The sequence below is a fragment of the Danio rerio genome, chromosome 4, assembly GCF_052040795.2.
Source record: "Danio rerio strain M-AB ecotype USA chromosome 4, GRCz13ab, whole genome shotgun sequence".
In the NCBI taxonomy this organism is placed as follows: Eukaryota; Metazoa; Chordata; class Actinopteri; order Cypriniformes; family Danionidae; genus Danio; species Danio rerio.
The window spans coordinates 50315240-50342547 of NC_141024.2; the positions used below are offsets into that span (position 1 = coordinate 50315240).

At 35.9% G+C, this 27308-nt stretch overlaps 3 protein-coding genes and 1 long non-coding RNA gene across 4 annotated transcripts in view; 2 read left to right on the forward strand and 2 right to left on the reverse strand.

Moving 5' to 3' along the window:
- LOC137490929 (uncharacterized) overlaps positions 1-27308 on the forward strand; it is a 111554-nt gene that overhangs the window by 29477 nt on the left and 54769 nt on the right. The window lies entirely within an intron of this gene.
- Positions 10123-10673, reverse strand: LOC147844891 (tripartite motif-containing protein 14-like). Its single transcript, XM_087247641.2, has one exon. It carries the CDS (start codon positions 10669-10671, stop codon positions 10123-10125), a length of 549 nt encoding a protein of 182 aa, XP_087103767.1. The 5' UTR covers positions 10672-10673.
- Positions 16446-27308, forward strand: part of LOC137491177 (protein NLRC3-like) — a 58046-nt gene continuing 47183 nt past the window's right edge. The window contains exons 1-4 of the mRNA XM_087248519.2: positions 16446-16513; positions 17398-17509; positions 18285-18389; positions 20443-20544. Coding sequence (XP_087104645.2) covers positions 17466-17509; positions 18285-18389; positions 20443-20544 — 251 coding nt within the window. The 5' untranslated portion in view covers positions 16446-16513; positions 17398-17465. The remainder of the gene's footprint in view (positions 16514-17397; positions 17510-18284; positions 18390-20442; positions 20545-27308) is intronic.
- Positions 23321-27308, reverse strand: part of LOC101884316 (uncharacterized) — an 82250-nt gene continuing 78262 nt past the window's right edge. The window contains exons 4-6 of the long non-coding RNA XR_015483724.2: positions 27212-27275; positions 26799-26928; positions 23321-25824 (exon numbers count right to left, since the gene is read on the reverse strand). This is a non-coding gene — a long non-coding RNA (uncharacterized LOC101884316). The remainder of the gene's footprint in view (positions 25825-26798; positions 26929-27211; positions 27276-27308) is intronic.

The window sequence follows — 27308 nt, forward strand, 5'->3', positions numbered from 1 at the left end:
GTAATGTCCTAAGTTTAATCCTAGGAGTTTTTTTTTATTCCAAATAAAATTTCTAATTGAGCTGTTGAGATTCCTAAAAAAAACGTTTGTGGGATAGAAATAGGGAGGGTCTGAAACAAATATAAAAATTTAGGAAGAATGTTCATTTTTATGCAGTTTATCCTGCCAATTAGTGATAATGCTAGTGGATTCCATCTTTCCAGATCTCTAATTACCTTTTTAAGTAGTAGGGAATAATTCAAAGAGTATGCTTCTTCCAATTTCGAAGGAATATTTATTCCTAAATAAACAATTTTTTTCAGTATTCCATAAAAAAGGAATGTTATCTAAGGGTATTTTCTCCCCAGCCGAATTCAATGGCATCATAACGCTTTTATTAAAATTAATTTTATAGCCAGATATGTCCCTAAAGTTTTCTAAGAGTTGAGACAAATTAGATAGAGATAAATCAGGATTAGTTAGATATAGCATCACATCATCCGCGTATAATGATATCTTGTGTATACAACCTCCTATTTCTAATCCAAAGATTGATTTAAGTGTCCGTATTGCAATAGCCAGGGGTTCTACCGCTAGAGCAAAGAATAGCGGGGAGAGGGGACATCCCTGTCTGGTTCCTCTTGATAAATAAAAATGTTCAGATACATCAGAATTAGTACGGATGGATGCCGATGGATTCCTATACAACATCTTAATCATCTCAATAAAGTTTGGACCGAAATTCATTTTTTGTAAAACCGCAATCAGATAAGACCATTCCACTCGGTCGAAAGCTTTTTCTGCATCTAAAGAAAGAGCAATCACCGGAAAATCAATTTGTTTTGCTGAATAAATAATATTCATTAGCCTCCGTATGTTATCGAAAGAGGATCTATTTCTGATAAATCCAGTTTGGTCCATGTGACCTTAACTAGGCAGTACCCGCTCTAAATGTAATGCAATCATTTTGGTAAGAATTTTATAATCAGAATTAAGCAGTGAGATTGGCCGATAGGAAGCACATAGATTAGGATCTTAGCCAGATTTTAAAAGAACTGTGATTAAAGCCTGGTTTAAAGTCTCTGGTAATTCTTTTTTATGAATTGCCTCTGTATACATTGAAAACAACGGGTCTGCTAATTTAGAAAAAAAAGTTTTATAAAAATCCATCGAAAACCCGTCTAACCCAGGTGTTTTACCCCCGGCTAGAGCAGTAACTGCAAATTGCATCTCTTTTTTCGAAATTTCTTTTTCAAGTTCTTCTCGATCATTATCACTTAAGACTGGTATATCCCATTTACTTAAAAACATTTTAATCGTCGCCTCCTCTATTCCCTGAGATTTATAAAGTGACTTATAAAAATCTAAGAATTCTTGGTTAATTAATTTGGGGTGTTTAATAATTTTATTTACGGATGAATATATTTTAGGTATAGATTTACTAATTTCTTCTTTTCTTATTTGCCATGCTAGCATTTTCCCGATCTTATCTCCATGTTCGTAATACTTCTGCCGTGATCTGAGAAGTGCATTTTCTGTTTCTTTGGATGATAGAATATCATATTCCATTTTTTTTACTGCAATTGTTGAAGCAGCTGAGCATCTTTATTTCTAAAAGGTTCCCTTTCCATTACTGAGATTTCTTTTCAAGTGATTGTAACTGTTTTTGATATTGTTTTTTTCTACCGGAAGAAAAAGCTATGATTTGACCCCATAAGAATGCCTTCATGGCCTCCCAGATTACACCCGAAGAAGCAGAACTTTTATTTGTACTAATAAAATTTTCTATATTATTATTTATGAAGCTTAATGCGTCAAAGCTATATAGTAAATGGCCCCTAAATCTCCAAAGCTTATAATTAGGCATTTCCAGAGAGCATTGCGCCAAAATAAGTAACGGGGCATGATCTGACAATATTCTTGGTAAATACTCACACAATTCAATCAAATAATCCTTCGCTTTTGGAACAAAAAAGTAGTCAATTCTGAAGTAATTATTATGCCTATGCGAGTAGAAGGAATATTCTTTTTTTGTTTTATTCTTAAATCTCCATACATCTATTAAATTAAAACTTGAAAGTTCGTATTTTAGAGCTTTAGCAACTTGACTTAAGGGTAACAGTTTAGTAGATGATCTATCTAACACTGGGTCCAAAACTACATTAAAGTCTCCTCCAATTATCAGCTCTGCAGTTGGGCAAGCAAATTTAAAGAATATACTGTGAATAAAATCGGCACCTTCCATTTCAGGACGATATATATTTACTAAGGTTATTCTTTGCATCTCAATCGTTCCTCTTAAAATAATATACCTGCCTGCTTTGTCTTTATCAACAGATTCCATTTTAAAGGGAATGTTTTTATCAATAAGTATGACCACCCCTCTTGATTGCGATGTGAAGGAAGAAAAAAAAGCTTGTCCAGACCACTGCTTTTTTAAGATTTAGATGTTCGGGATCAGTCAAGTGTGTTTCTTGTAGAAGAGCAATTCCAATATTATGCTTTCTGAGGTATAATATTACTTTTTTTCTTTTAAGTCTTTGATTTAAACCGTTAACATTCCAAGTCACATATTTATATTTCAGTGTATCTGACATTAACTATAAATTAATGTTTTATTTCCTGAGTGCCTTGAGAACATATGGTTAAACAGCCCAACACCTAAATAAATCGAATATGTGTTCTGTCCAATCCCCCCTACCTCCACTTCCCCAAACGAAGTGTGAAACTTTAAACCCCCTATGACTGAGTGTGCACTGCATCATACAGTCGACCTTGACTTCTTGTCCAAACTTAAAGCTCCCTAAAAAGTTATGTATATCCCCACAAATACTTATATTATGTACTTTACTTCCGAAATATGCAAGTTAGTAAACATTTGAACAAAAATATGAACATATATTTCTCTTGCCAGCTTTTCAATATAAAGATCACTCTTGACAGAGTTAACGTTAAGTTCTAACATGTTCATCTGAGAGAAAAGTTATCCACCGTATATTTTTAGCATAGTTTGGTGTGATTGTTCAGGTAATGTTAGAGTTGGATGATCCGGAATTCGTCGATATAGTTTTAGTGTCTTATCCGACAAGCAGATGTGGATGATGTTGTCGAAGATAAGTTTCTGCCGATGCCTTGGAGTTGAAAGATCTTTGTCCCTCAGGCAGCTGAATCCTCAGCGTCGAAGGATAAAGTACGGCGTAAGACACATCGTTATTGCGTAGCTGTCTTTTGAGTGCGCTGAATTTTTGTCGCTTTCTAAACAGGGTGGATGACATATCCCGAAAAATCATAATGCTAGAGTTGCCATAGGTGAGCTTGCCCTTTTCTCTGGCCGCATTGAGGATCTTAAGTGTGTCTCTGTACCGAAGGAATCGAACCAGAATGGCCCGCGGTTTGCCATTTTCAGCCGGTCGTCGTTGCAAAGTGCGGTGAGCTCTTTCAATTTCGTAGAACTCGTCCTCCTGATCCAGAATCTTAGGTAACCATTCCTTCAAAAAATCCACAGCATTCCTACCTTCCACTCCCTCTGGGAAACCGACAAGATGTAAATTCTGGCGACGAGATTGATTTTCGAGTTCATCAATTTTATCTATCAGCAGTCTGATTTCGTCGTCAGCAGCCAATTTAACATCCGCGACATCTTTGTGAAGGCTCGTTACCGCTTCTTCCGTCTCCTTCTGTTTAGTTTCTACCTCCACCATTCTCAGATTCATCGATTGTAGTTCGTTACCCATTTTCTCCACGGATTCTGCAAATTTACTCAGGCATCCGTCAATTAACTCCTGGATTCTGAGAAATCCTTTCTCCATTTCTGCGTGGAACCAGGGCGGGGGTTCGGATAGTGGCTGCCTCGTGTCGTGTGTATCATCCTTTTTGTTGTCCATTTTCTTTGGATTCGGCATGTTTGTTGTAATGTTCGAAGTTTATCAACTTATTATGTTAAATAAAGTACTTTTGTTACGCTAAAGGTCTTTACGGTGTGTTATTTAAGTGAAATTATTCGGGAGCTCTCCACACCAGGTCCTACCCTAACACTACCATAACCGGAAGTCCTGCTTGAAGTGACTTTTAAAGGGTTAACTAGGCAGGTTAGGGTAATTAGGCAAGTTTTTGTATAATAATGGTTTGTTCTGTAAATAATCAGAAGTTAATATTGCTTAAGGGGTCTAATAATTTTGACCTTAAAATGGCTGTTAAAAAACATTAAAAACTGCTTTTATTCTTGACGAAAATAAACAAATAAGACTTTCTGCAAAAGAAAAAATATTATCAAAGTCCAGTGACTACTAGGGGGTCTCTGCAAACTTCCATTGACCACAAGATAAGGATTCACTCAACGAAGGTTTAAATGCCACCATCTCACCCCAACCCTTTGGTGCATCTGCATTGGAAATTATTGGTCAATTTTTGAGTGATGGCCTTTCCACCACCATACCTTTTATACACAGCAAATTTTAGATAGTAGATTTAACTACCTTGGAGTTAAAATTAACACTCCCTCAGAGTTTATATGGGAACCACTATAAGTGTTAAAAATAACACTTTTGAAAGTGTTAACATTGTCAACACCAAGAGAGTGTTAATTAGCAAACTCTTATTGTGTAAAATATCTGTTAAATTTCCGAAAAAATACCAGCAGCTGTGGTTGCCAGAATCTTTCTGTGAAAAACATGGAAGTTTTATAGAACTGTATAAATTTACAAAAAATAACCATATTTCATGAACTAATACATTGTTCATTTTACAAAATCATAACTTAGTGCAAAAAACTGTTTAGACTTTAGATGCAATAATGTTTTCATGTGTGATTGCAATTAGCAAACAGATTTTGACAGCATTAGTAACTACACAGTTACCTTTAAACAAAAGAAGATGCAGCATAACATCTAATTTTCTCAGTTCATCTTGGACTTGAACAGAGACGCTATTATCCTCCACAATGGTGACACAAAAACCGTTTTGCTGTTTTTCTTTCTTTTTTTTCATTTTTAGATGTTACGGAAAAATGCCAGCAGCTGTGGTTGCCAGTAATCTGCTATTTTTCACATTCATAAATTCAGTTTACAGAATATTTCCGTTAAAAGCACATTCAACAGTCTGTATTTTTTATCGATCTCACACTGCAAATTTTAGATTTGGTAGATTTAACTACCTTAGAGTTAAAATTAACACTCCCTCAGTGTTCATATGGGAACCACTATAAGTGTTAAAATAACATTTTTGAAAGTGTTAAAATTTTTTAACACCCAGAGTGTTAATTAGCAAACTCTTATTGTGTAAAATATCTGTTAAATGTATGTCAAAATACTGGCAGCAGTGGTTGCCAGTAATCTGCTGTTTTCAACATTTTAGATTCGTAAATTCAGTTTCCAGAATATTTCTGTTAAAAATACATCCCATAGTCTGTATTTTTAATTAGAACACACGTAAGCCTTAAATTCCAGAGCAAAATCCTCACTAGTGTCCTCACTACAGAGGGCTGAACACTCAGACAGTGATGAAATTAATAAGACAATTAAGTGTCTAATTAAAGGAGGATTGAGAATTGTTGATGAACAACTGTTAACAAGCAGAATCACTGAAGGACAGAAAAACACAAGCCAAAACCAAAGATGAAATCAACTGAGAAAAAAAAAACTCTAAATAAAATAATAATCAATAAAAATAAAACAAATTACACAATAAAAATGTTATTTTTTCAACATCTTTAAAAAAAAACTCATCAAATTAAACAACTTATCATGGAGCTTCACCTATTACTGACCAGTGACTTTATTTCTGTCATGTGAACAAAAGCTCTTAATGAAATTTCTGTTGTTCATTTGAAGTCACCATGATGGAGGACAGAGTCTGCTTTAGTCAGCCTCTTCAACTTCTTACTATAAATGTCTTTTATAGTGGCTGGTATAGTTAGTGTTAATTACACTATTTAAACATATAGCATGGAAAGCTGAAAGAAAATTAAAGTGTCAGTCTGTAGAGATTATTAATGATAGCATAGCCATCCTTTCCTGCTTGTTTTCTAATTCAATATCATATTAGTTATGTATGAGAAATAATTAATATACATAAATGAAACCACTGAAGCTCCAATAAAATAAAAACAATATTTACAATGAGAATGTTTGATCTATGGTAGAACTCAAAAACACACAGACATCAATAATTAGTCTTTGAATCTCAATGATGGTGACAAACAAAAAAATAAAAATCAAGTAAAAAAAAAAAAACTACTGAAATATCACCTCCCAAAAACAACACAAAATAAAGGAAAAGAAAGAGATTGTAAGAACATAAAGCTGCATAATTTATTCATGCTGCAATGCAATGCATGCTGGGAGCTTTGTACTATGCTGGCACCCAGCATGCATTGCGGCATGAACTATGCAGCTTTTTTTTTTTTTTTTTTTTAGCAACCGCGGTTGAGGTTCATGTCCTGATTCTTGATACCTGTGTGTCATAAAGAGCAAGCTGGAGTTTGAATTTTTAGTGCATGACACTCTAATTATTAATTGCATCCTAATTGTTTGTTGAATCTTCTATGAAGAGCAGCAGACTGCCAGTAGTATTGTCCCATGCAGCTTTAATACAACTATATTTGCATATCTTTATGAATCAACTTAATAAACACCTGAAATTAAATATATAAAAATTAAGCATAAACAGTATAGTTTCTCTTGATCATTCTTGCTATAGCTAATGAGTTTTAGAAACACAGCTGTAGCAGTCAGAGAAACATTAGGATATAATAGTAAAGCGTCAAGAGCTCAAATAAGCAGCCTCTGATCTCTATGATGGTGAGGTCAAATGAAATATTTTAATAAAAAAATATAAACCTCTGTTCATTGTCAAATATTCTTACAGAATTGAAGTCAAACTGTAATCAGTGAAGCTGCTTATGCTATTATTTAATGGAGTTGTTTAATCCTCTGTTTTAATTCAGCTGGTTTGGTGTGAGGCTGTGTCTGTAGTTTTATTTCTTCCTTCAATTTCTTATTCCTTCACTGATTGTGCTTGTTAACAGCTGGTGTTCAACAGCAGGTGTCTGAATTCACTTATTTGTGGTCATTCCCTCTGTCTAGTGGACTAAACTAATTGACTAATTTAAGGGCCAGGTGAATGAGGGTGTAGGGCGAGATCAGACACTCTGATTAGTTTCTCTAATACAAGGGTTTTCTACAAAGGTAGATACATGTTACTCTGTGACAAGGAGGCAAATCAGCTTCTAATGCCGAGAGGGTTATTTTACCTTTATCTAACTCTAGAATTTTAACACTTTACTCTGAATTACCACAACACTTGAAATTTAACACCAATGAATTTGCTGTGTAAATAGTAACATATGAATAGTTAATTGTTTTGGGCTGCAGCCATTTATTTTAATTTCCAATAATACATTTTAAACTGAAATTGTATGAAATGCCATGTTATTTTATGTATTGTAAAAAAAAACAAGTTATTCAACACCATTTCAACTAATGTCAAGCAATTTTAGAATGTGACTGTTATGCATAATTACTGCATCCTTACCACACAATTCTTATAACAATTGACATAACAACAGTGCAGTTAAGGTCTGACCATGTCAAAGTTGTATCAACTGGAGCTTTTATACATGAAGTAAATGGGGTTGTTTAAATTGAAACCTTTTTGGAATAATTTATTTTTTGAACTTGAACTGTGCTTAGACAATGCATCAAATAATCAAGCAGTTTGTGGTTTTCCCTGTCTGATGCTTGGACAGTTGTGTGGAACCAGTTTCTCCTCTATGTATTTGATGGTTGTGCTCTTATGTGAAGTTAAGAAGAGAATGGAGCACAGTAATTCTAATAACTACATTTTACTAAAATCTATACTTTATAATTTAACATTTTGTTGAGATTATAATAACAGAAACTGTAAAAAGTATAATTACTAAAATTGTTACATGTAAGATTATTGCTATTATATTTATTAATGAATTATATAGTTATATTCAGATGAGTAAATACAGTATGTTTATAAAACCAGAAGTCCCTTGAATTTGCATAAGACTCTATTGTAATTATTTGCCTTATGATCGCATAACATGTTTTATTTTGTTATGGCATGGGAAAAGCCAAAATTCAGTCAGCAACTTATACAAACTGTTCTGCTTAATTTTAAATGTTTATGTTTCATTCATTGCAGTCAGCTTTTACAACAGTGATGCTAAATGAACAATTATCTGAACATAAAGTGTATCTTAAATGGAGGATTTTTCCTTTTAAAAGCTTCATTAAATAAGTGTTGAAAGTCATGTTCATCATTTAGAATTTTTTGGCACATCTGTACATACAATACAGACACCAAATACATCTGTACATGTTCATAAATTGTATGTGCTCACTGATCAGTGTTGTGGATCCTTTTATAAGAGCCTATTTTTTCTCTTGTAAATGATAACAATTTAAAATGTCTTTTACCATGATGATTTAAATTATCTTTTCATTTGCAACAATGTATAAACTGCCATAAGTTAGTCTCAATTTTGTGAGGCAGTGTAAATTAAATTAACATTTGTAGAGTGCATTTCCTCCATAGGCTTTTTCTTAAATCAGTAATATTATCAAGGTTTATTTTTGGAATTGTCGGTTTTGGCTTGTTTATTAATTTATTATTTTGAACAAAACATATAAAAGGTTACAGTTCAACCCATAGCACGGGTCAAATCTAAATGACAAAAAGCCTTGGATCCCCGCTCGATATAAGCTGAACTGTTACTCAAATGATCAAGCTTGTATATTGGACTTAAAATAGCAGCAACCAAAAATGATGTATATACAGTATATTATGCTTTTAGCAAAATAACAGACAGTAAACGTTGACCAATAAAAAGCTGGTAAGATTACTGCTGTTATTTATTTATTTTTTGCATATATTTTGTTCAACCTATTGATGGATCATATAATTTAACAACAACAACAAAAAGATTTAAAGGCTTTGTGCATGTGGTCCAAAATGTGTTTGCATGTACATTGTTGCACGTTTTTTCTTTTGAAAATTATATTATTTTTTCAAGTTTTTATAATTTTTAGAGCATAGTTCTACAGTTTCTATTATTTTAACTAAAAAGAAATAGTGTGCATAAAATGTACTCATTAAAACCCTCATAAAAGATAATCAAGCACAAACTTTGAACGTCATGAATGCAAAACACATTATCAGTCACATTGCCTTGCACCCCATGCGTTGCGACATCTCTGACAGTGAAAAGAGCTCCTTATTCTAGTTTAAGCTGGTCGCGTCTGTTTCCCAGAGCCATGCCTCTGTAATTTCAGGAGTTGAAAATTCATCGTATAGACGTCTAATAGAGGTAAGGAAGACTGCTCATTAACAAATAAAAAACGTTCAATCGAATGCGATGTTTAGCAGATGTTACGATCTTTCAAAGACGTCTCCGCGATGTACCTGTGCTATCTGGGTAGAAGGCCGGGTTGGCACCTTGTGTGGACACTGCTTTGATAGCATAGTTGTTAAAATAAAGTCTCATAATAACTCACAGTTATTACTCAAATAAACACAGTTTTACTTAAATGTCCATTTAAACTTTGGAAGCTTTTCTGATCACTTCTGTGTCTGCCTGAGAATGTGTATTCCTTGCAGACGCCAAAGGAGGCGCGAACCAAAAGGCACACTCAAAAACCGGTTTGGGGAGTTTTTGAGTGTAGAGTTAATTAGCACACAGTTGTTATCGCAACTGTCAAGTCATCCTTTGGATAGCCTTTTGCTGGGTGCCTGTGAATTGCTTTAAAAATTAAATCAAAGCTCAGACATGTAGTCACCAACCAATCTTTTAAGAATAATATGGTCTGTGACTTGTTCGGTTCTTGAACGATCCGTTGACTCCCTACACAAATCATGAAATATTTACACAAATATAACATTTATCAACTCAATATATCTTATGGACACAGAAACACACACATAAACCTCAAAACAACACAGATTTGGGAGGAACAAAGTGGCACATTTTAGGATATTTTTGTGCTTCAAGCAGATCATCAGATGTTACAGGCACAAATGACGCTCGTTTCACACACACACACACACACGCACACACACACACACACACTGCTACTGACTGCTCCTGCACAGGATTCTGGGTAAATCTCTCGTCAGTAGTCAGCTTAGTTTCACTGATGATCCAGAACACACAGTAAACCCTGGGCAGAGCGGCTCAGTGAATGTGGTCTGGACTGAGTGGATGAGGCTCATTGTGTCTCTATAGATGTTGTAAAAGATCAGAGTTCCTGCACTGTGATCCACAAACACTCCTATTCTCCTGCTGATCAGCTTTACTGGGAGATCAGTGTGTGTGTTATTGTGTGTGAATATGAATCTGGAGGAAGAGCAGAGTAAACTCCAGGACTGAGCATTACATCCAAACACACACTCAACACCTGCTCCCTTCCTCCTGATGCTCTTATATGACACTGATATCCACACACCATAACTTCCACTCCAGTCAATCTCCCAGTAACAGCGTCCACACACACTCTCTCTGCACAACACCTGATAAGCACCATCAAATCTGTCTGGATGATCAGGATACGGCTGATTCTCTTCCACACTCTTCACCTCTCTGTTCTCCTCAGACAGAATGAGACGAGTGTGTGCTGTGTTTGGATCCAGAGTGAGGAAACAGACATCTGAACACAGGAACACACACATTTATAACCACAGCTGAGTGTGTGTGTTTGAGAGAGAAAGAGTGTGTGTGTGTTCATGTGTGTGTATGTGTCTGTCTGTGTGTGTGTGTGTGTGTGTGTGTGTGTGTGTGTGTGTGTGTGTGTGTGTGTGTGTGTGTGTGTGTGTGTGTGTGTGTGTTGTGTGTGAGAGAGAGAGAATTGTTTTAAAACTGTAAATCTCTTGATGGTGTTCATCATCTGTTCTGGTTCTTCTTGTGGTGAGTAGAGCAAGTTTTGCTTGAGCAGCTGAACAGTGAATGAGCCGCCATTTCAGTCTGTGTCTCTGACTATCGCCAGCTCCAGAAGAAACTCACACTGAGTCCAATTCTGTCCACATTTCAGGAAAACTCTGCTCCACATATCAAACTATTGTGTTCAGCGTCTACACTCCAGATAGCCGTGATGATCCACAGTCTCTCCATGTGCACAGAAGAGACACTCGTCATGGACACTAGAGTGAACAACACATATGAAGCGTTCACTGCCATAATCCCCTGCAGAATCCTCCATTGTAAATGCCCAACACGTTTGGTCAATGGTGCTTTATACAAAACTCTCCACACCGCTCTTCCCCTACAGCATCATCACATATCCATTCCTTCTGTTCATCTGCCTTCGTCTTCTCTCTGATCCCGAATAATCATCAGGATATCAGACGTGTGTTTGGACATGATGTGCTCTCTTCAACAAGCAGCTGTTGTCTTCATTCTGCAGGCTGTTCGCTCTGGCAGTCGCTCAGATATGTGTGCGCTGGCCTATAATAAACAGCAGAGTTCTTCTGCAGTCGGGTTATGTGCTCCATCAGGCACAGTCGTCTCAATAGTATCCTGTAGTGTGCTGTGCCCGATGTGTTCAGATCTTGTAGTGTGCGCACGTTTAAGAGTTGAGAGAATATAAGGCTCATTCCTGGCGTTGGCTAATAGTTCAGCTTGAGCAAACTCATGTTTAAAAGTGTGTTGATGATATTGTTAAATAGCCTACACAATGAGGCACAATTGAAACATTCACAACATCATCTTTTCCCACCTCAGCCATTAAAGCTTTATATTATTTTCATCTTTTATTCTTATTTGGACAGCCGTTATTCTCAACCCTGTAACGGACTAAACTGATAGTATTTCACAAAGGTTTTGCTGTAAAACCAACATTTCCCTGTTGCTCATGTGTCCCTCAAACCAGTTTAATGGCTAAAACATCACATTTCTGAGGAGTTTTAGATTCAGATGTGATTTAAGGTACAATTATACAACTTATGCATCTGTGCTCTCTTCATTTCTCTAAAAAAGCTTTAACTTTAGATGACTTACCTAAACCACATGTTCACAATGTCAGGCTTAACATGCTGGCTGGTCCTCAGCAAGAGGTCTTTCTATATTTAATTGTTTCTCTTAAACAATATGAATGTCACAGGGTGGAGAATACAGTGACGGGGTTGAAGACCGTAACAGGGTTGAGGAGACACTTTCATTTCAGTGTTAATTTGTTTTAATTAATGTGAAATTAAATCTAAGACTAAACCAGAACACTTCTTTATTTCAGTAAAACATTTAGGCATTGATCACACTGAGATGACATTAAAATTCATTAAACCAAACTACAGTCAGAATTCAGAACAGTGAAGTGCTGCAGGAAACTGGAGCGTTAGTAACCTTTACAAATGCTGATAAAGGCCTGTGTTCCCAACTATACTGCTGAACAGAACCTGCAGTGAACAGGAGCAACAGCTACATCATGACTAAACCTTTATTTCCTGGAACATCAAGAAAAACTGCAGCAGAAAACAGTCTTCTTAATGAAAATGCTTAATAATAATAATAAAATTATACAGCCAGACGGGCTGTTCTGTGCTCTGAGTATTTCAGAAACTGCTGATCTACTGGGATTTTCACACACAACCATCTCTAGGGGAGGAAATATCCAGTGAGCGGCAGTTCTGTGGGCGCAGATGCCTTGTTGATGCGGTCAGAGGAGAATGGCCAGACTGGTTCCAGCTGATAGAAAGGCAACAGTAGCTCAAATAAGCACTCGCTACAACCGAGCTCTGCAGAAGAGCATCTCTGAACACACAACACGTCCAACCTTGAGGCGGATGGGCTACAGCAGCAGAAGACCACCAGATATTCCTCAACCTTTTGACAGCTGAAGCTTCTTTATCGCTAATATTAATATGAATTCTGCCCTTAATGACCCCCTCTCTAACGTTGGCTAATTGTCACATGATATAGAGATGAGCAAATGAACTGTTTACATAATTAAAGTCTTTTTTTACTTCACATGTTCTGATTTGATCAGCTTTAACTCCTGATGAAACTCGTGACACATTCAATATAAAATCTGCTGCTGATACGGGCGCCATGTCTGACATAAGATTGTGTCACAGTTTCAGTGGAAACACTGCTTCAGATATTCTCTCAGTAACTAAATAAAGTTATAGTCAGTGTATATTTACTGAAATGTTCTCGATAAATTAGGAGAAAATCTCAATCCTGTTACAAGTTTACAACCCTGAAACTATGAGATGAGTGACGGGGTCGAGTGTGATGGGTTGAGTTACTGAAACAAAATGGCCGCTGCTCCTCGTGTGGTTTAAGAGAGAAGATCCACACGGCAGCAGTTAAACTAGAATATGTCATATTGTTTGGACATTAAGAAAACAATCATACTCCATCTTAGTTTTACGTTACAGGGTTGAATTGTTAAGCTTGACCGTACCCTTCCTAACCATAATAAACCTCAAAAAATGTAAATAAATGACAATATATCTCGCCTTCTTTTGCACCGTGCTGTTAAAGAGAGCTGATGTCACTTCCTGTCTGTGATGTAATAATACATATAAATTTCTATAGGTGGAACAATGCTAGCTTAATAGGGTTGAGTTTATATTGAGGGACATAACTCTGTAGCCTGTTTTTCATTTAAAATAAATCTTATTTTTAATTTTATTTTTATTTATCACAAGAAAATAACTCAAATAAATAGTTGTAATACTGAAAAAAATGTAGACACTGTGTGTATTTGATTAATTTGTTTCTACATGCAATTTCAGAGAAGTGCCTCGGGGACATGACAGATAGCTTTGGTTTGTGACAGAAATGTTGAAAGTTCTCCCAGTTCTTCTTCTTTCCCACCACACATTTATGCATGTGTAAATAATGCTCCACAGCTCCACAATCATTCCTCTGACTGTTAAAGCACATGTGAATCTCTTATAATCTCATCCACTTACTGCTTCAAGAAATCCAAGAGGCGAGGGTTGGGACAAATGCAGTGTTTAGTTTACATCCTCTAACATGGCTAGCGAGCCTCACTGATCTGGGCCACATCACTGTGTAAATGTTTTCTGCGTTGGGTTGAATTTATTTGAACCCTTTCAGAAACACATGGAGTCAGATGTGCTTCAGGCATCAGTGATGAGCCAGTCTAGATCAAACACAATGACTCTGTGGTAGAAGACTGAGTACCTGTCTTACTTCTGTCCTCACAGATAAAACTGAACAGAACGCCACAAACTTAAAGCAGGACTTCCAGGACTGAGAGAAATAAACAACTATTAACTGAAGTGAAAGCACAAGCGGCCGGCACTTCTGTTGACATACAGTACATGAAGGGCTCTGTCCGTGAGAGCAATAGTCTTGACCCCCCAGTTCTGTGTGACTTTTCTTGACGTCTCAGCATCATTCTACACTTTTTATACAAGTGAGCTTCCCCTGAAAGAAGATTTTATTAGTTTTTATTTAAGGCCTTGGTGCTTTCTGTCCAGCCAATATGTGTCCAGATGCAGTTTAATGTGCATGTCGATTGAACTCCTTCAGCATGAACCCATCAAAATAAGCGGAGTCAGCAGTGTGCTCTTCCTTCTGAAACATTACTCCATGCTCTTTAAGTTTAATGTATTTATAATTGATTTATTTCAAGAAAATGTTATTTATGAAAGTGTTTTTACCTTTTCTGTTAGATTAATACGATGAGCTTTAAACACTGACAGTTCTGAGATTTATAATGGCAACAAACTGCAACCAACAGTTCTGGTTCAGGGTTTAGTGGCGGCTTTCTGAAGTGGAGCGAGGAAAATGTCCAGAACACATCAGCTGACACCTGATCTCAATTCAGTTTAGAAACTCAAGAAATGTACAGTCGCCTTAGAGATCTAATGAAGCTGGGATATATTTATTATTCATTCATTCATTTTCTGTTCGGTTTAGTCCCTTTATTAATCTGAGGTCACCACAGTGGAATGAACCGCCAACTTATCCAGCACATGTTTTACACAGCGGATGCCCATCCAGGTGCAACCCATCTCTGGGAAACATCCATACACACTCATACACTACTGACAATTTAACCTACCCAATTCACCTGTACCTGTAATCTTTGAACTGTGGGGGAAACCAGAGCACCCGGAGGAAACCTATGCAAACGCCTGGAGAACACACAAACGCCAACTGACCCAGCCAAGGCTCGAACCAGCAAACTTCTTGCTGTGAGGTGACAGCACTACCTACTGCGCCACTGTGTCGCCTTCTCGGAAATCATATATGCATAAATGTAAATATATTAAATGTGACCTCCTGTACTTTTATTTTGGCATCCCGGCGCTCACCCTGGGGCTGATGTGTTCAGACTCAGCATCAGTTGAACATCTTTAATCAGCCGCAGGTCATCTAGAGCAGCTTTAACACATGAGCTGTTCACACTTCTGTATGGTCTATATCAGAAAGAGGGACGGTCGAGTTCTGCTGGAGACCTGCACATAGAGGAACACATGGACATCAGACTGCTGATCAATCTGCACAGGAGACGATGAAGAGGAGGAAGACAGATGATGGAGGAAAAGCTGAAATAAATCTATTATCAAGGGAAATATTCAGACAGAATGATGAGGAGTTTAGGATGAAAATAAGAAGAGACGACATTTATATAACATTAAAATATTAGTGAAGACAAATAAACACGTGTGTGTGTGTGTGAGAAACAGAGAGGAGGAAGTGATGTGAACTAGACTGAGGTGAGGACACACTCGACTAAACTCAACACTGACATTAATGGAGTTCAGGAACAGGATTAATGTGGAGACTGTAGAGTTCTAGAGAACATGTTAGATTTGATGGAGGACATATGCAAGAGAAAAGTAAAGTGGCTGCAATGCAGTACTGGGAAACACCCACACAGTCTCACATTTACACACAAATCAGGGTAAATTAAGTGAAGCTGAAGTCAAAACTATAATAAAGATACAGACAGAGAGTATGAGGCAGGAACACTGGGATATAAATGACTCAGGAAGACATCTGTATACAATCCAATGGTGAATCTGTGAAGGAAGAGAAATGGGGAATAATCGGAGTGAGGAAATGATCTTAACCGCTTCAGAATAGCACATCCAGAACTAAACAAGACACTGTGTTTATAGAGAAGCACACACATGACTTATACTCACATTGTAATCAGTGTGAAACATGTGCAGCATGTAATAACAGAATGTCAAGATTATCCATACAAAAGAGAAATATTAATTTACTCTGGATTATATACTAGAGTCAGCATATGGAAACTACAATAATTAATGTCTGAAATAATCTGGTCTGTTAGAAAGAATTTACAATTTTAACCGGATTTCTTTGTTTAATCAGCGATTTATTTCCCTTGAATTTATGGTGAGATTTTCCCCGTGTCTCTCTCCATGTTAAAATCAGCCAGTCCAGCAGGAGGCGGTGAAGCACATTATAGTTTGACAACCGCCAAAATACTGAAGAAGTTGACAAACCGAAAGCGCCAAAAAGCTCACATCGTGTTCCTGCTGCACAAGAGCGTCTGTACTTCTGCATGTGAGTTTAACACTTCTACATTACGCTGATTGGGGGAGATGATTAAGGCTTTATATGTGTATTAGTGTGTTTATAAGCGTGATTTGTAGGACTGTCTGCTCCTGAAGTTTAAAGACTTAAACGCCGATTAAACACAGTCCAAACACGGTCATTTCAACAATATAATGGGTTATTTTTATCTCTTGAAAGTGTTTGTGCAATTCTGTATCAGGTTGACTCGATAATATCACACCATTCAGCACAAAATAAACTTTAAACAGAGTCAGGAAATCGAAAGTGAAAGCAGAGCTTCCGTTAACCGGAAGAGTGCGGATAATTCTTAAACTGCATTAACTGTCCCCATCATTTCTTCCTCAAGCAAATGTGTAAATATTAGATCTGTTCAGCAATAATGTTAATTGCATTGGCATATTTATCTGATGTTTTCCCAGCAGGCAGTAGTTGATCAAAAATCTATTTAGTTTCTTATGACTGCATGTACACTAGCAGTGGAATTTACTGCGATGTGAAGGGGCGCCACCTGAAATCTTGCCTAGGGCGCCAAATTGATTGGGGCCGGGCGTGCTGGTAACGTTTCAATACTAACTAACTATTAACTAAGCAAATAAATAAATCAAATAATAAGTTAATAGCTGTCTAAAGCAGAAATTATCGTGACAGACAAACTGCATTAATGTTTATCATTTTATTTATATATGCTGTGAATGCAGTGAGATGACTGAGACTCAGTTTGTGGTGTCCCTCATCATGTGGTCTGTTTCAGTGTGGTGTTGTTTGTGGTGTCCCTCATCATGTGGTCTGTTTGAGTGCGGTGTTGTTAGTGAAGTGAGCATTGATTGCTATAAAGTGTGCTGTTCTTCATCTCAGTATATTGTCATCTCCAGGTGATGGTGAGCGGCTGATTGTTTCCTGAAAGCTCTGCTAATGTCTGCATTGGTGTTTTAGCTGCAGTATGGCAGAGGAGCGAGTAAAGGACTCTCTCTCAGAGAAACACAGGTATTGACTCTGTTTTTACACCATTATTTTAACACTTTCTCTTAAAAACAAAGACCAACAACAATGCACTTATTTGTGTTGCTATTGCCTGATCAAATGATGGACAACGCTTCAGTTTACAGCTTCAGCAAATGTGTTTAGATCATTCTAGATTACAGACAGCTTTACCAGAGCTCAATATGTGTCATGTGCAGGGCCAGACGGAATCTGCGGGCGTTTTTTGCTATTTCTGTGGAGAATTTTGGTAAAAAAATCTGTGGATTTCTGCGGAATGATTTTTGGAGTATCATGACTAAAACTTTAATATGTGAAATAAATAATACCTTTAATACTTTTATTTAATGTTTAAAATGCAAATCCAATATGATTCACTTTATGTGTTAAACAAAGCAAGTGTCTCATATAATATCTCTACTAAAAGACTGAAAATATGACTGTTCAAACTGCATTGTGCATAAATCTGATGAAAATTTTCATATTAGTCAATAATATTACTTTAATTAATAAAAAAAAAACTGAATAAATACAGATTTACACACTTTTACTCAAGTAAATAAACATAATTAATGATGGGCTAAAAATCGGTGGAATTCTGCGTGCACAGATTCCGTGTGGGCCTAGTCATGTGTCTGTTTACCCATGATATCTGTGTAGCAGACCTGATCAGATAGACTTTCAGCCAACAATTAGTTTGTGCTGAAATAAACTACACAAACTCATTAAACTCTTAAAGTTTGTCCTGCAGTTTATTCCTCTGGTGTGTTTGTGTGTTCAGTGTGAGATCAGGATCACGTGTGTGCAGCTCCGTGTCTCTAAAGAGTAACCGGTCTAAAGACAATCCACCAATCTTCAGAGAGAAAACACAATCATTTGCCAAAAGGTATGAATGATTTTTTTTATCACTTGTCAGTCAATCTTCTAAAATCACATTTTTTTATAACAATAAATAAAGTACCACAAATTCATTTAAAAAAACTATTATTATCACCCTTAGACCAGGGATGGGCAAACTTGATCGTCGAGGGCTGGTGTCCCTGCAGAGTTTTGTTCCAGCACTAGTCAAACACACCTGAACAAACTAATCAGTGTCTTCAAGATCACTTGAACTCTATAGGGAGGTCTGTTTGAATAGGGTTGGAGCTAAACTATGCAGGACACTGGCCCTCCTGGATCAAGTTTGCCCACCCCTGCCTTAGACAGTTTGTAAGGTAATTAATATTTAATTTTTTATGGTAATGCATTAGCCTAATGAAACTGATCTTACACCAAAACCCCCGTTAACCAGGTTTCCAACTATTTATAGACCTATTTAAGACCCTTTTAATATAGACTAATATTAATATAATGACAAATGGCACCAAAACTTCAATTGTTGCTTTATTAAACTATAAAGAAATATAAAATAAAATACAAGCTAACTTTGTTGTTATTTTTAGACATCCAAAACGTGAACATTAATTTCTAGTGGCAGATTTAGTTTCTTATGCAGAGAATCTTTCAGTAAATTATAATATATATATACAACAGTTCTGCCTGGTTCTTGAATCTGATTGGCTGATAGCCGTGTGAAATTCTGCAATAACAGCACTGGTCCAGCTTCACCCTTCTGTATTACTCCGCCCACATACAGTAACAAGCAGAGGACCATCTACAGTTTGACAAATATTCCTGCTGTTATTTAGTGGAGAATGTAGTTGTTTAGATTGCAACAATGCAGTTTATTTATAAGGATAGTGCCTATTTTAAAATATTTATAATTTCTGACATAATTTCTAGTTCATAAGAAATAACCTTCTTGCAATACACAAGTGGCTCAGGTAGTGCAGCTCATCCTGGATGGCACTTCAATGTGAACTGTGGCAAGAATCATATCGATCCTACTATCAATTACGTTCTGCTGCCTGCAACATCCTCCAGCATGACTGGTGTGATGTGGGGTGGCATTTCTGATGCAGATGCAGTGTTCGCCAGAGGTAGCCTGACTACCATTAGGTACCGATATGAGATCCACAGACCCCTTGTAAGACCATATACCTATGCTGTCGGGCTCTTCCTAAAGCAAGACAACGCTAGACTTCATGTGGCTGGAGTGCTATCGGTTCTTGCAAGACTAAAGCATTGATTCTATGGACTGGCCCGCTTGTACCTGAGACCCTGAATCAAATTGAGCACATCTGGGACATCAAATCTCGTTCCATCCACCAAAGCCACATTGAACCACAGACTGTCCAGGATTTGGCAGATGCTTTAGTCCAGGTCTGGGAGGAGATCACTCAGGAGATCATCCACCACCTGATCAGGAGGATGCCCAGAAATTGTAGGCATGTGGAGGCCACGCACTCTACTGAGCCCCATTTTAACTTGTGTCAAGGACTCTGCATCAAAGTTAGATCAGCCTGTAGTGTGTTTTTCCTCTTCAATTTTGAGTGTGACGCCAAATCCAGAACTCCATGGGTTAATAAATCGGATTTACATTAATAATTTCTATGTGATTTTGTTTTCTGCACATTCAGCTATGTAAAGAACAAAGTATTTAATAAGAATAGTTCATTCCTTCAGATTTAGGATATGTTATTTTAGTGAGCAGTGTATTACTGTAATGACAAATGACAAACTTTTTTATTTGTAAAACTATAGAACAAATAAAACACACAGGCTTTTTTAGTTATTATTTTTTTGACATCCAAAAATTAAAATTCGGCATGATTAAGGACATTAATGAGCAAATAATGAACATTAAGAGTGATACAAGTAATGCTTCTTTAACTTCACTAAACACTTAAACTTATCTAACACACATTCAGCTGCTATAGGAAGAGGCAACACAAGTGAAGAATAAAGGTTTAACCTTAGCTAATTGAGCTCATAGGAAATTATGAATGAATGCAGCAGATTATGATGCTTCTATTCCTCTGGTGTGTTTGTGTGTTCAGTGTGAGATCAGGATCATGTGTGTCCAGCTATGTGTCTCTGAAGAGTGACCGGTCTAAAGATGAACCACCATACTTCAGAGAGAAGACATCATCTGCCAAAAGGTATTTTGTGTTTCACATTATTGCTCACACATGGACCGTTTTGAGTATTTTATGTGAACCAACAATACAGTAAAGAGAGTCATTCCTGAATGAATCAGTTGTTTGAGTAAATCAAATGAATCAATGACTTTGGCAACTCATTTAGAGACACCTAGTGGCAGATTTAGTTTCTTATGCAGAGAATCTTTCAGTAAATTATAATATATATATATACAACAGTTCTGGCTGGTTCTTGAATCTGATTGGCTGATAGCCGTGTGAAATTCTGCAATAACAGCACTGGTCCAGCTTCACGGTCCGTGTATCATCCGTTCATTTGATTATTCCTTTTATTCCGGAAAATGAAACATCAAAAAAACGATGAATATTTCATTTTTCTGTTTATTCTGTAGGCAGAAAAAACGGAAACTCATCTGTTATTCTGCTTATTAACTTAAAACGAAATATTAAAACAAACACAAAACCAGAACGAAATAATGAGTCAAAAAATTGTGTACTTTTTTGTTTGTTCGTTTGATCAAAAAAATGAACACAGCGTGGGCGTGCATCATTTATTTTCTGGTTTTAAACGGAATAAAGGAAAGGAAGAAAACTGCAGTTTTTCGGTTTTTCTTTTGCTCACAAAAAAACGAGATTTTGGCTGGATTTTCGTTTTTTGATTTAAGGTAGGAAAACGAATAAATGAGTTTAAAGTTCATTATACACATGTAGGCGGTGCTGAAACGCCAACTTTCCTCTCATTGGTCAACCAAATCGGAGCTTGTGACGTCGCCCTCAAAATAAAAGCCCTGCACCCAGGCTTTTTATTATTATTATTTAATTAAAAATAAACTAAGTTTATATTCTATCATTTGAACCACACACAGTTAGCAGGTTTACACTCATTGCGTATGTATAAATTAAATAAAAACGTAAATTAGTAGTATTATTAAACATTTGCCATTAAAATAAATTCATAGTTCGGTGCTAAACTTGCTGCTGTGCACCTGATGCTGAGCAAAGATAGCCATTTCTGAGCAGCACCTGGTTTGCATGCGCTGTAGGCCTAAATAATAGTAATAACTAATAATAATAATAATAATAAAACTATTATTATAATTATTTACTTAGTTTTTTAATAGTTGTAAGGACTAGAATAAGAAAACGGCCCATCATGGGGCTATAACAAATGGTACCATTTCTATTAAATTTCCTCCTATTTTAATTATATGCTATTGGCTATTTTAATTATTTATTTGATAATTACTATTATTTTATTGCAACGGCAAAGCCTACCTATCTTATTATTATTTTTTGTTATTATTTTGTTGTGGTTGCTGTTGTTATTGTAGCAGGGGCATAGCCACGGGTGTGCCAGCATGTGCCGTGGTGCCACCCAAATTGTCATCTTGCATAGCCTATATAAGCGCCGGCATGGGCTTAGCCTATTCGGCGCTCAAGCGGGCGCATGAAACTTGCGCTGGCAAGAGTAATGATTATGAATGTGTTGGGGGAAAAGAAAACGTTTAAATTATTTGTAAATAAAATAGTGCAGCATTATTCTCAATCAGTGTTGGCTGAAAAAATTAAGATAACCAACACTGCACAATTAATTATGATTTACCTTGTTTAGTAACTAAATGTCATAAATACATTTAAAGAATATGGTAACACGTTCAACTATTCTGGCTTATTTATTGCACCAAAAGTAATTTAAAAGGAATTGCCTGTAAACTTTTAAACTGCGTGATGAAAAGTGATGCAAAAAGCTTATTTAGGTCAGTAGGCCTATAATGCAACATACAACGTATGTAAACTTATGACTTAAAATGACCTAAAATGACCTAAATTGCGTAAAAACTTAAAAAAATAAAATAAAATTGGCAGATGTGTGTCGTGAAAAATGTAAGAGTCAGGTGTATGTGGCTTTCAATTTGCGCATGCATGGTGCTTTTAAAGTTTCGGAAAATGACTCATAAAAAGACAAGGACGTTTTTACAAGTCGCAAATCGATAGGCTATAAACGCAGGCAACCCGTGAGAACGGGTTCGCGCAGGTATGTATGGCTATCACCACTTATTCATCAGGTGGCTTTGACCACTTCTAAATCCCCTCTGATGAGCATTACTCAGTGTCCTGCAAAAGCCAAAATCATGACAGTTCACCACATCCAGTCATGCAGTCAATACAGAGGTGCCGGCTTGCATTGAATAGCCTATATTCGATGATTGCGCCTGATTAGCCCGCTCCGTCTCCCATACTCCAGTAATTTGAATCAGTAATAACGAAAACAATACCTTACAAACAAAAAGAAGCAGGTTTTAAGATCTTTAAGATTTTATTGCAACGCCAAAGTGCGCCCGTCTTATTATTTTATTTGTTGTTGCTGTTAGTAGCATTAGGCCTATCTGTTATTTCATTTTGTATTATATATATATATATAATAATAGTAATATATATATATATATATATTTAAGGTGAGCCAAGGTGATATAAGGTGAGCCGCAATATATTTCTCGCGTATTCTTCACTCAACAAGACTTTTGAGAAATTCTAAAACGCTGGATTAATGAACACATTTTTAAATGAACTAATTAAACACAGACTTATTTGACAATAAATAATGGCTTGTAGTTTTGTAGTTCAGACTAACTGACGAGCTAGCTGTCTGTGCATTGCGCTAATAACTTGACATTGGCTCTTCTCTGTGCTGCTAACTGTTTGCATTTATGGTTTTACTATTGCATTAAATAATAAAAAAGGGAAGTGCATTCGCGCACTACAGGCCTATGCCTAATTAAGTTTTCTTTAATCTAATTCTTCCTAAATTGTAGAAAATCTTTAAAACTACAGGACTTTAATCAAAACTTTTCCATTCGAAGACTTACAGTTATTAATAGCTTAGTCCTTATAAACGATCAATTTTTAAAATACAGAATTTACAGATCTATTTAAAATAGCCAGGCCTAAGACAAATGCGCATTTTTGCGCATGATCCTTGCATGATCAGATTCAGAGCGAAGCGTTTATATATATTTTTATATAAGCCATAAATAAAATAAAAAAACATTTAGAGTAATGGAACATAATATGTAAAAAAGCTAAACTAAGCTACAGCCCAGCCGGCATTTCAACGGTGACTCAACGTTGAATCAACGTCAGGTCTATGGTTGGATCAACGTTGAATTACCTTTCGATTTTGCAAATTGGATCAACGTTTATATAGTGACGTTGTTTCACCGTCGGACCACCACCGGTGATTCACCGTTGAAATTACAACGTTGTTTCACTCTTACCTTCTTCATGGGTGAATTATGGTCGTTTTGTAGACGTTGAATGAAGGTTGAATTACCTTTCGATTTTGCAAATTGGATCAACGTTGATACCGTGACGTTGTTTCACCGTCATACATTTAACGTAAGTTAAATAGAAATTACATACAACGCAAAGTCCATAAATATAGCAAAAAAATTTTTACTAATAAAAAATACACAACACAAATACACAACTTAGCCTGTGTATCAATTTATTTAATACACACCTCATTATTTCACTTATTCTAAATATACAGCAACATTTACAGCATACATAGTTTATTAAAACCATGCAGGTTACTATACATGCTGTACACTCAAATACAGAAAAAGGCATACAATTAGTCACTTTTTAATTAGGTTTCATGAATTAAAGATTTCTTAATGTTTACTTACATGAACAAAGAACAAATACTTGTACAGCATTTATTAATCATTTAATTAATTGAAATATGTCCCGATGCTATTAAAATCAAAATGTATGCTTGTTAACATTAACGCACTGAGCTGACATGAACTGTACTTTTTTTATATGAAAGATGCTTCATTGTTCTTTGTTCATGTTAGTAAATACATTAACACTTACTAATACAACCTTATTGTAAAGTGTTACCATCTTCAGAAAGACAGATACTAAATTAAACTAAGTAACTAAACTACACTTCAACCATCACAGTCTCCAAAATACAATTCTGTTTACAAAGTTTACAAAATACCCATTTTTAAAGTGGCTGCAGTAAAAAATAATAATAAAAAACATCACTTACAACTAAGAATCACAAGTGAAATACATTACATCTGTTTGAGGTTTTATAGGTTGAGAGAAACACTTGAGGTAAAAGATGGCACTGGGGACAAAGAATCAAGTGTAAAACACTAAAACATCTATATCAGTCTAGCAGTTAAATACATATTTATTTCTCAAACACCAGGTGAGTTTCCTACAAAATCAATAATGAGGTTTGCTATTCCAATTCATTGTGAATGAATGGCTTCACTTTCACAATAGTGAAAACTCATGCTATAATCTAAACCTGACATTGCTCCTTCACTTTGCAGGTCTGCATGCTAAATATTTATTTTTTATTTATTTTTTGCATAAAGTATTATTGTGTTTAGCATTACTTCAGCAAAACTGAGCACCTGTGACAGTGGAACATGTAGACAAATATTTCAGTAAATCATCAAGAAAATGTGTAGAATATATGGTTTGATTCTCTCTCACAAACACAACAGTAAAAGCAATTTGTTATTCCATTATTATTAGTATCATAAAAATTGCATGTTCACATGGGTCTTATAATAATGGCTCACATTTGTGAATGTAGGACCACTATTTCACTATTACATGTCACATTAAGTGTTCATATAGGTTCTGTTATTAATTACTTGTGTCATCCCAGAGACCTGTTAATCTTCAGAACACAAACTAAAATATTTTAGATTAAATGCTCCTCATCCTCTACAGACAGCAATAGTCCCAAGATGGTCATTGTCAAGATAAGGCACAAAACACATTGTCAAAACATTCCATGTGACTTCAGTGATTTCAACTGTGAACATACCAAGCTCCAACAACACTTTAGTGAGGCAAAACAAAACAGTAAATACAAATGTGTTTGCGTATATCTCTCCCGCATCAGATCAGCATGTGTTTACTACGAGCAGTATGCACACACCATGACCTGTTGTGGCAAAGGCAAACAAGTTATTTTTACAGTACTTGCTGTGATTTAACCTTTATGACAAATGTACTGGACCTGTTACACATATCTTTTATGAACACAAATTTCACTGTAACGGATGCTGTTGTTTTGCTCCAGTTATACCTTTAGAGAACACCGTACTAGTCAGACATCCATACAAAAGCAGAGAGTTTGGTCTTGTGTAGCAGAACTGCAATAGATGTCTGTCTGTCTGTCTAGGCTGACACTGGTTTAGGCCATCAGTATGTCCTTGATGACCTCAAATGGAGCTTACAGATAACCTGCAATAAATGAAATAGGAGGTTACAACTAAGTTGGTATCTGCTATTATACAAAGTGAAATTCAAATATTTATTTTTTATTGAATCCAAATTTGTCCTATAATATCGTCACACTCAATAATTTTGTCTCATCCATCTGAATATTTCTAACTAAGAGAAGTGAAGAATTAGGTGTGATATCGTCAGGAAGCCCTTCGCCACCACCAGTGCCAGCATTTCCAGAATTCAAATTTCAGATTCTCAAAAAAATTACTTTTTTTTTTTTTTTTTTTTTTAAACAAAGGCTGCAGTAAAGAATCATGAAACATTCAACACATATAATAATTACAAGTTGTTGTAAACCATTACATGTACTGTAAAAGCTGTTTGAAGCTTTTTAGACATATGGTTGAGAAAAACTCTAGAAGGAGCAGCACTTCTACAAAAGTCTTCATGTAGGACAGAGAATTAAAGGGATAGTTCAAAATGTTTATTCTGTCGTCATTTACTGACCATGTTGAACACAAAAGAAGATATTTTGAAGAAAGCTGCAAATCTATAACCATTGACTTCTATAGTATTTTTTTCTACTATGGAGGTCAATGTTTACAGGTTTTTAGTTTTTTTTTTTTTCAGAATAGCCTCTTTTTTTTGTTCAACAAAATAAACTCATAATGGTTTTAAACCATTTGGGGAGTAAAATGTGAGTAAATTTTCATTCTTGGGTGAACTATCCCTTTCAGTTGGAAAACACCAGAATTCTTAAGTAGACCCCTTTCGCAAGACAGATGATGCATTTCATTTCTCATCTTAATCCTCAAGTTTTTAATATTTAGATTTATTTAAATAGCATGTTTATTTATTTGTTTTAATGACATTTAATAAAAACAACTTCTCAATGACATCACATGTACTGGACCTGCTACACATGTATCACTATTTTTATGAATACAAATTTCACTGTAACAGGTGCTGTTGTTTTGCTCCAGTAATACCTAGTTTAGAGAACACAGCAGTAGTCAGACATCCATACAAAAGCCTTGGCGTGGAATAGCAGAACTGCAGTCTGTCCAGGCTGACACAGGTTTAGGCCATCTGCGTGTTCTTGATGCCCCTCAACTGGACCTTCCAGAAAACCCAGAAAATTAAAACCCATTACACCTCTTATCTGCTACTATACAAAGTGTAATTTAAGCATTAATTTCTAACTAAATACATATTTGTTCCCCAATACTGTCACATAGTATAACATCACAACATGATTTCACAATAATAATATCAATATAACAATATAATATCACAACATAGCCTAACAATCAATAAACAAACAGATTAGAAAGAGAATATCACCAACCAAAGCACCAAGAAGATTTAACAGATAGCTTAGTTAAAGGTAAAGTAAACTTACATGGACAAAGCCTTTTCCATTCAATGCTGTGCAAGTTAGTGCGTCTCTGGAGTAAGTTACATCTCTATAAGCAAAAACAACAACAACAGTGAAACGA